Below are 10,123 nucleotides of genomic sequence, written 5' to 3' on the forward strand. Positions count from 1 at the left end.
CGGTTGCCTTTCCCTCTTGACTCTTGTGATCACCCTCAAAGTAGCGCTTGGTTCGATTGCACCTTGCACCCACACGCTATCTCACAATGGCGACGACAGCCCTTGCCGCGAGTGCGCCCCCCACTGCTGACAGCAGACCCTTGAAGGGGACGGAAGAGGCGGCTCCACCACGATCCTCTGCCGAGACGAACATGCGTTGCCCTGACCCATCCGCGCATTCGCATCAGTCAAAGAACAGCGCATTGCAAAATCAGGCGTCTGCAGCAGCGCTATATTCCCATAACCACGGTGGCTCGACTAAAGCAAACGTAGCGAAACCCATCAACCCGCTCGGAGCCGACGGCAAGCTCTCATCAGCGAGTGAGTGCGGAGTTGTGATGACCTAATTACATCATATGCTAACAAACATGCGTAGGCGCTGCTGCAAGTCTCAAATACGCAAAGGCCCAAGACCTTCCCAGCTATCCCGTCGTTGGAATCGACACTCAATCTTCTGCCGGAGCTGCCGCGCTGCTCGCGAACCAGAACAAGAAGAGCCCGGAGTGGTGGAAGCCCGAAGCATCCTCCGCCGCAGGCAAGGCTGCGTTGCTCGCAAACGGTTATAAGATGGCTCCCATGTGGCAACCAGAAGCAAGCGCGGCAGGCTCAAAAGCAGCGCTTCTCGCCCATAGAGACGGCGCAAAGCTGAACCTGTGGCACCCGGAAGCCAGTGCTGAAGGTCATTCTGCTGCTACCATCGCTATGAGCAAGAAGGGGCTCGGCCCAGAGGTCGACTATGGATACACCGATCAGGGCAGGAAGAACGCCTTCACTGCGGCTACCGATGCGCACTCTGCATCGAGGCGTAAGCGCGCTCAGTCAAACCCACCAGCTGCGCCCCTGTATCCAGACTCGAAGAATTCGGCCAGGAATGCATTAGGCGCAGCAACACTCGCTCATAGTGCGTCCACTCGAGCCAGACCACAAGCTAGTCCTGCTGATTCCAACCACCGCGGACATGGTGCTATGGAAGCTGCACGCATTCAGCATGCAAAGAGCATATCGCGCGACATGTACACCAGCACTCCGCCTGTTGCGCTAGAGACAGAGGAGAAGAGGCACAACGACGCTCTCCGAGCTTCTGCCATATCTATGGCTAAAAAGATCTACGATGTGCAACAGCAACACATCGATGGCGCAACGGGCCAGTCTGTCGCCCGCACTGGAGCGACTGCAGCACACAGTCAGCAGCCAGCGACTGGTGAGGCTGACATCAAGCAGCAAGCTATGCGCTACATCGGGATCCAAGAAGCTGCACAAAAGCTTGCTCAAGAAAGACTGGCAAAGATAGGGTATGACGAGAACGCCGCCTACCGAAGCTACTACGGCTACGACCAGCCAACCAGGTCGAAACTCTCCATGCGTCGTGGACGTAATCGCGCCCACAGTGCTTCTGAGACAGCCCCTGCGGACACTTCGGACTCTGACGAAGACGACTTTCGTTCGAGGCGAATTCGTTCGCAGATGGATCAGCTCAACAAGCAACTGGCTGACGTGGACGCGAAGAAACGCGAAAATGATCGCAAATCCTTGCTTGCTGCCGCGCAGCGCAAGGTTCAAGCGCAGATGCAGGGCATGGACAAGAAAATCTATGACGAAACAGGCAAGATGTCGTCTGCCATGGTGGACGATTGGGATGAGAAGGCGAGGCAGCGTGCCTTAGCGAACTCTGAGGCTCGCATGGAGAACCACGGTAGGGTGCATATCGGTAATGGCAAATGGATGGATCAAGGCGAAATCGACGCTATCGCTCAGGCCAGAATTCAGCCTACTTTAGACGAAATCACCGAGAAGACCGAAAAGCGCCTCGCTGAGGACGAGAAGCGGCGTGCTGAGGAAGAAGAGCGCCGACTCGATCAGGAGCAGGAGAAGCGCCGTATTCGTACCGAGAAAGAGCGGGCTGCTGAGATCAAGGCTGAGGAGAGGCAAGGAAGGGGTAAGTTGTTCTTGTTGAGTCATCCATCAAACTACTGACGTGCAAACAGAAGAAGAGAAGAGGGCTGCCAAAGCGAAAGCTGCTGAAGAGAAACTGGCTGCGAAACAAGCAAAGGAAGCGGAGAAGACCAAGATTGCCGAACAACGCAAGTCCAAGGAGATTCCGCTGGCTGAGCCAGCAGTCGTAGATGCTGAAGCGCCGCGTGACAACGAGGATCTGTATCAAGCGCCTACACCTACAGAAGCTCAACGTACTGCTGAGCATAATCCAACCGACCCGACTTCGCCCACGTCGCAAGGATCTTCGAAAGGGTTCAAATCGCTCTTGAACAAGTTGAAGCGCCGCTCAAAGCATGCTCCTGGGACAGAGACTGAAGGTAATACGAAAGAAAAGGAACCTGGCTTCGTTGGCGGTGCAACTCTTCGGAACTCCACCTCACAACCCCAATCTCAATCTCAGTCTTCGAAGAGCGCTATCCATCCAGCTCGCGAGTCGATAGACAGCCGCGCATCTGCTGATGTCGAACCACCAAAGGATCTAGGCGCCGTTGAGCCTACTTACGTTCCTCACGTCGGCCACGTTGACGAGGATCGCTACTCAGACGTCTCATCCTTGTCTAGCGACGGAGAGGAATTCAGCGTCGCACGTGGGAGACCAGCAGAACGTGTTGTAAGTGGTGCAACAGCGACATCCGCGGGAGAGAGCTTTGAGGAAGCCCGTGATCATTTCGACGAAGCTCTAGCACCACCCCCAGCGTTCGGCTCTGATGCAGAGAAAGCGAGGATAGGAAGTCCAAACCGAGAGTCAAAGTTTCAGGAAGTGGGACTGTAGCCCTCGCAACGATACCTCGGGGGAGAGCGTTGCTCCTGACAGAATGATGTTATGATTAAGCTGAAGCATGTACTGTTGAGCTATATTTGGAATTACGTTGTTATGTGTACTAGTCTACAGGGGTACGGGGAGCACAAGTACGGCCTTTGGGTATAATTTAATGTCTTATTCTGTAAAAAGGAAGAAAGTATCCAATATCTCAACCTTCTCTACGTGTATTGTGCGAAAGCTTTTGGGGAGAACACAGACAACAGTTCAGTCTTGATGTTCTGATTCGATACTTATGCCGGGGAAGTACGGATCTACCTCACCGAGCCTTGCTACTCACGACCTGCTATTGTACAGATGTGCAGACTACCAAACTAAACGCTTAACTTGAGACCCTGGTACTAAAGCCATCTTGATCTCTGTTTCAACGTGATGGACCTTGCACAGAGTCGGTGTAGAAGGTGAGATCAGTCCCTACCAAGAACGGCAACAAACGTGATTGGTCAAAGCTGCCCCGGGGTGCTTATGTCATGTAGGGCGATCCAGCGTATGTGGAAACAACACGAGCTCCTTTCTTGAACAGCATCACCTACACGACCCCGACCCCGCCTTATACGACCGTCTCTCATTTCCTATCACGCGCTTCTGGAGTTGTGCACCTGGGTCTACTTCTTCCTTTTCTTCCGATACCCGATTCTTGCGCGCTTTCTCACCCTGGTGAGCTTGGAACTGGACTGTCGCAAACATGGCTCAGCGACAGGTGCCATTGCACGTCACGCAGCCGACGCTGGTATGCACCGCACTAGATCCTGGTATTGCATAGTCATCAAAGCTAATAATTGGCAGCTCACGAACCTCAACATTCTCGTACGTTGGTCCTAGGCCACGCAGCCCGCGAACAAGGCAACAAGGGTTAGCAAGCTAACACACAGCCCAGCCAGCATCGATATCATGGCAGAACTGCGTATGTTATCCTGCTCAATTGTATGCACGAGATGCAAATATGCTGACAGAAGGCCTAGACACTCGAGTCCGACAAGTACGTTTGCGTGCGACAGGTCAACACCGAAGCCAACGCGCCCGCCGAGACCGTCATCATCGACCTCAAGAACACCAACAATGTCATCCGGAGACCAATTCGCGCCGACAGCGCTATTATGCACTTGACTGAGCCTATCATTGCTCTCAAGGCGCAAGGCCGGACATTGCAGCTGTTCAACCTTGAGACCAAGGAACGCCTGCAGACCTACAGCCATCAGGAGGACATTCAGTTCTGGAGGTGGATCAGCCAGACTACCCTTGCGCTCGTCAGCACAAAGGCTGTATATCACTGGGATGTACTGGACTCGAAGAACGCTGTTGCGCCGCGCAAGATCTTTGATCGCCAAGAACAACTCGAGGTATGCAGTGGCCCGTTTGTAGCGAACTGCATCTAATCCGCTGTGTAGAACAATCAGATCATCAACTACGTTACCAACGATGACGAGAGCTGGTCCTGCTTGGTTGGTATCACATCGAACCCCGCTGGTGGCATTCGTGGAAACATGCAGCTCTTCTCCAAGGCGAGGAACGTCAGCCAGCCCCTCGAGGGCCATGCTGCTACCTTTGGTACCCTCCGACTTGACGGTGCATCTACCGATACAAAGATCTTCGCCTTCGCTGTGAAGTCGTCGACTGGCGAAGCCAAGATCAACATCGTTGAAGTCGACCACAACGCCGCAAACCCAGCCTTCCCGAAGCGTCTCATTCCAATCCACTGGCCCGCCGAGGGAACTGGTGACTTCCCGCTCGGCATCCACATTGCGCAAAAGTACGGCATTCTAATCGTAATTACCAAGTTCGGTTTCATCCACCTCCACGACCTCGAGACAGGTACCGCACTGTTCCTGAACCGGATATCTGAAGAAACAGTCTTTACAACGGCGCGTGACGATGAAGGCACTGGTGTCGTCGTCATCAACAAGCGAGGACAAGTTCTGCATACAACTATCCGGGAGGACAGCCTGATTCCATACATTATGGAGAACCCAGCGTGTGCTGAGATTGCTTACAAGCTTGCTTCAAAGGGCGGACTTCCAGGCGCAGACCAGCTCTACTCGCAACGGTTCGAGACGCTCATGTCCCAGGGCAACTTTGCTGAAGCAGCAAAGGTCGCCGCGAACTCGCCCCGGGGCTTCCTCCGTACAATGAACACAATCAACAGGCTGCGTCAGGTTCCTAGCCAGCCTGGCCAGATCACTACTCTACTGCAGTACTTCGGACAACTACTGGACAAGGGCGGACTGAACAGAGAAGAAACTCTGGAGCTAGCTCGTCCTGTTTTCGCTCAGGGCCGTAAGCACCTCATTGAGAAGTGGCAGAAGGAAGGCAAGCTCCACTGCTCAGAGGAGCTCGGTGATCTTGCGAAGCCCCATGATCTGAACCTTGCGCTGGCCATTTACAAGGAAGCGAACGTATCTCAAAAGGTTGTTGCAGCACTCGCTGAGCTTGGTCACTACGATCTGATCTTGCAATACTGCAACGGCGCCGGCTACACGCCTGATTACAACGTCTTGCTTCAGCATGGTCAGTCCTTGTATCCGTCTAGCTTTGACGTGAAGTCCACTAACATACCGCAGTGGTCCGAATCTCGCCTGAAAAGGGCGCAGAGTTTGCTTCCCAGCTAGCGAAGAACGAAGGCGGCCCATTGATCAGCATCGACCGCGTTGTCGACATCTTCCAGTCCCAGGGCATGATTCAACAGGCGACCGCCTTCCTTCTGGACGTTCTCTCCAACGATCTACCAGAAGAGGGCCACATGCAAACCAAGCTGCTCGAGATGAACTTGCTCAATGCTCCCCAGGTTGCAGACGCTATTCTTGGCAATGAGATGTTCCACCATTACGATAAGGCGCGCATTGCACAGCTCTGCGAGAACGCTGGCTTGCTCACCCGCGCTTTGGAACACAACGACGACCCGGCTGCCATTAGGCGTATTATTGTTCAAACCGATAAGCTTCCAGAAGAATGGCTGATCAACTACTTTGGTCAACTCACAGTAGAGCTCTCGCTTGAGTGCTTGGATGCTATGCTTACCACGAACATTCGACAAAACTTGCAGGCCGTCATTCGTATTGCCCAGAAGTACTCAGATCTGCTCGGCGCTACCAAGATCATTGATCTCCTTGAGAAGCATCGCACCGCAGAAGGTCTGTACTTCTTCCTAGGCTCCATTGTCAACGTCAGCGAAGACCCTGATGTTCACTTCAAGTACGTCGAGGCGGCGACGACCATGGGCCAACTTAACGAAGTCGAGCGTATCTGCCGAGAGAGTCCTGTTATTCCTGCCGAGAAGACCAAGAACTTTTTGAAGGAAGCCAACCTCACGGAGCAATTGCCACTCATCATCATTTGCGATCGTTTCAACTTTGTACACGACCTGGTGCTCTACCTCTACAAGAAGCAGCAATTCAAGTCTATCGAAGTGTACGTCCAGAGAGTCAATCCTGCTAGGACACCTGCCGTCATCGGCGGTCTTCTTGATGTGGATTGCGACGAAAGCATCATCAAGGGTCTTCTAGCTTCAGTGACGCCATCTTCGATTCCAATCGACGAGTTGGTTGCCGAGGTAGAATCGCGAAACCGATTGAAGCTTCTTCTGCCATTTTTGGAGCAGACATTGGCGAGCGGCAACCAGCAACAAGCTGTCTACAACGCCTTGGCCAAGATCTACATTGACTCCAACAACAACCCAGAGAAGTTCTTGAAGGAGAACGACCAATACGATACCCTCACTGTTGGAAAGTATTGCGAGAAGCGTGATCCTAACTTGGCGTTCATTGCCTACAGCAAGGGACAGAATGATCTCGAGCTCATCAACATCACCAACGAGAACGCCATGTTCAAGGCCCAAGCACGTTACCTCTTGGAGCGCGCCGATTCTGAGGTCTGGGACTACGTTCTAAGCCCGAACAACTTGCACCGCCGATCGCTCGTTGACCAAGTCACTTCGTATGCTGTTCCTTCCTCCACCGACCCAGACAAGGTTTCCGTCGCTGTCAAGGCCTTCATCACTGGCGACATGCCTGCTGAGCTCATCGACTTGCTCGAGAAGATTATATTGGAGCCTTCTACTTTCAGCGATAACCCGTCCCTCCAGAACTTGCTGATGCTCACCGCTTGCAAGTCTGATCGTGGTAGAGTCATGAACTACATCCAACAGCTCGACCAATATACCCCTGAGGATATCGCTCAACAGTGTATTGAGGTTGGCATGTATGACGAAGCCTTCGAAATCTTCAAGAAGCAAGAAAACCACGTTGAAGCTGCTAATGTCCTCATTGAACATATTGTCTCAATCGATCGGGCATATGAGTATGCTGATAGGGTTGACACCCCAGAAGTGTGGAGCAGAGTTGCCAAGGCACAGTTGGATGGCCTTCGTGTTACAGACTCGATTGAGTCTTACATCCGCGCCGGAGACGCATCCAACTACTTGGAGGTCATTGAGATTGCTACACATGCTGGTAAAGACGAGGACTTGATCAAATTCTTGAGGATGGCTCGCAAGACCCTTCGTGAGGTACCCATTGACACCGCCTTGGCTTTCTGCTTCGCTCGTACCAACCAGCTAGCCGAGCTCGAGGACTTCCTCCGTGCAACCAACGTCGCCGATGTCGAAGCCTCAGGTGACAAGGCTTATGAAGAGGGCTACCATGAGGCAGCAAAAATTTTCTTCACCAGCATCTCCAACTGGGCCAAGCTTGCAACCACCCTCGTACATCTGGAAGACTACCAAGCTGCCGTTGAATGTGCTAGGAAGGCAAACTCCATCAAAGTCTGGAAGCAGGTTAACGAGGCTTGCGTTGCAAAGAAGGAATTCCGTCTTGCCCAGATCTGTGGTCTCAACCTGATCGTCCACGCCGAGGAGCTCACTGATCTTGTCAAGCAGTACGAGCGTAACGGTTATTTCGATGAATTGATTAGCTTGCTTGAAGCCGGCCTCGGTCTGGAACGCGGTAAGTACAACCCTTCTAATAACTACAATGTGTATGAAATGCTAACTGTGCCGTTCCAGCGCACATGGGAATGTTCACTTCTCTGGGCGAAGCTCTTGCCAAATACCACCCTGAGCGTGTCATGGAACATCTCCGTCTCTTCTGGAGTAAGTCACATCCAAGCTCTCTTCATCACATGTGACTAACAATTGTCCTAGGCCGAATTAATATTCCGAAGCTCATCCGTGCGACTGAGGAGGCTCACTTGTGGCCGGAGCTGATCTTTTTGTATGTCCACTACGATGAGTGGGACAACGCTGCTCTTGCCATGATGGAGCGTGCCGCAGATGCCTGGGAGCACCAAGCATTCAAGGACACCATCACCAAGGCTACCAACGTCGAGATCTACTACCGAGCTCTGGGCTTCTACCTTGAAGAGCAACCAACTCTTTTGACCGATCTCCTTCAGGCGCTGACTCCCCGGATCGATGTCAACCGTGTTGTCCGCATGTTCGTCAAGTCTGACAACATTCCTTTGATCAAGCCTTTCCTCCTCAACGTCCAGTCGCAGAACAAGCGTGAAGTCAACAACGCCCTTAACGATCTTCTGATCGAAGAAGAGGACTACAAGACACTCCGAGACTCGGTCAACAACTACGACAACTACGATCCTGTCGATCTTGCCCAGCGCCTGGAGAAGCATGACCTGGTCTTCTTCCGTCAAATCGCTGCCGACATCTACCGCAAGAACAAGCGATGGGAGAAGTCCATCACTCTTTCCAAGCAAGACAAGCTTTTCAAGGACGCTATCGAGACCTCAGCTATGTCTGGCAAGTCGGACGTTGTTGAGGATCTGCTCCGCTACGTAAGTTGTACCCTGCTGTTTCTCAATGCATCACTAACCCGTAGCTTAGTTCGTCGACATTGGCAGCCGCGAGTGCTATGTTGGTATGCTATACGCTTGCTACGACCTTCTTCGCCCTGACATCATCCTCGAGATGTCATGGCGTAACGGTCTCCACGACTTCACTATGGTATGTATCTCCTCTTACCCCTTTCTTCTTGCAGATCACTAACTATTCACCAGCCATACATGATCAACCTCATTTCTCAACAGACGGCCGCCATTGAGATGCTCAAGAAGGACAACGAGGAGCGCAAGACCCGCGAAGTCTCGCAACAGAAGAAGGAGGAAGACACTCCGATCTTGGGCTCGCGTCTCATGCTTACCCAGGGTCCGATGACGTCGGCTCCTTCACCAGGTCCATACGGGCAGGCCAACGGCATCGCCCCGCAGCCAACTGGAAGCTTTCGCGCATTCTAGACGCTGTCCGACCTGAAGATAAGATAGCTGTTCTGCAAACAAGGGTAGTTAGGATACCTCTTCAAATTATATATTGATGATTGGTGGGACATGCAAAAGCGAGCGGATGGTTCATACAATTTTGGCGGTGTGTGATGATGTACTCTACAGGCGTTCAAGGTAGCCTCTCAGTCTGGATGCTTCAAACATGGAACATCTTCAGACTTCTGTACTCTAGTTAATCACTTTGTTTGTGCTGAGATGTTATATTCCTGCTTATAATGTCCATGCCACGTGATTGACATGTAGCCTGAAGGTTTCTGCAGTAGCCACGTCATTGGCATGTCACTGCATGATACTGCGAAAACCTTCAGAATGTAATCTGATGTTGGTAGCAGTGAATGGACATTACCCAGGTACTTGCGTCCTGACCTTGAATCTGCATAAAGTCTTGAGCAGACGTAGACTTGCCTCACAGCTGCTCTGCCAGGCTCGGAACATTGCAAGGATCTCGCATTATATTGGGAAACAGACTTTAACCTGTGGGTGTACAAACAACGCTGTTTCTATTTGAGTACACTAATGTAAAACATGTTGAATGCCTTCGAGGTACATCGTGATGACAGCTGATAGCACGACATCGCATGCTACAATTACAAGGTTTACGAAGCCCAGTAATGCAATCATCGTTGTGGACTTGGATATAGTGATAAGTATGTACTGGAGCTTGATACGTTCTCTGGAAGGTACACACCAAGTTTTCTTTTCGAGAACATCGAGGAAATTCACAGCGAATACCTCTCAGAATATACATCAAAATGTGGTACAGCACTCATTAGTACCATGTATACTCTAATTAAAGACTCTCCTGAAACCTTGAATCAGACGCTTGCAGCACAGTTGTTACTATCGGCTCGAACATCCTACGAAGTCATATTGTGCGTCCAGTCTATGAACCATGAGCGATTGGTAACCCTAACCCTGGGTGCAGGATGAAGACAAGCAGAGAGCCGACACACCTGTAGAACAAGAAGAATGTAAAATGTGGTT

The 10,123-nt window shown here is 51.8% G+C and overlaps 2 protein-coding genes across 2 annotated transcripts; both read left to right on the forward strand.

Annotated features, from left to right (window-relative positions):
- Window positions 1-86: 86 nt before the first annotated feature.
- On the forward strand, window positions 87-2,806 carry GT037_007770 (uncharacterized protein; the record flags this gene model as incomplete). The annotated part of the gene is made up of 3 exons (XM_038932817.1): window positions 87-360; window positions 416-1,975; window positions 2,025-2,806. 3 exons carry the CDS (start codon window positions 87-89, stop codon window positions 2,804-2,806), a joined length of 2,616 nt encoding a protein of 871 aa, XP_038784318.1.
- A 733-nt stretch (window positions 2,807-3,539) lies between these two features.
- GT037_007771 (clathrin heavy chain) lies at window positions 3,540-9,094 on the forward strand (the record flags this gene model as incomplete). The annotated part of the gene is made up of 10 exons (XM_038932818.1): window positions 3,540-3,584; window positions 3,641-3,661; window positions 3,732-3,758; window positions 3,817-4,194; window positions 4,243-5,359; window positions 5,413-7,791; window positions 7,851-7,937; window positions 7,989-8,635; window positions 8,685-8,804; window positions 8,858-9,094. The coding sequence occupies 10 exons, from the start codon at window positions 3,540-3,542 to the stop codon at window positions 9,092-9,094; spliced, it is 5,058 nt and encodes a 1,685-aa protein (XP_038784319.1).
- Window positions 9,095-10,123: the final 1,029 nt, after the last annotated feature.

The sequence above is a fragment of the Alternaria burnsii genome, assembly GCF_013036055.1.
Source record: "Alternaria burnsii strain CBS107.38 chromosome Unknown 693, whole genome shotgun sequence".
In the NCBI taxonomy this organism is placed as follows: Eukaryota; Fungi; Ascomycota; class Dothideomycetes; order Pleosporales; family Pleosporaceae; genus Alternaria; species Alternaria burnsii.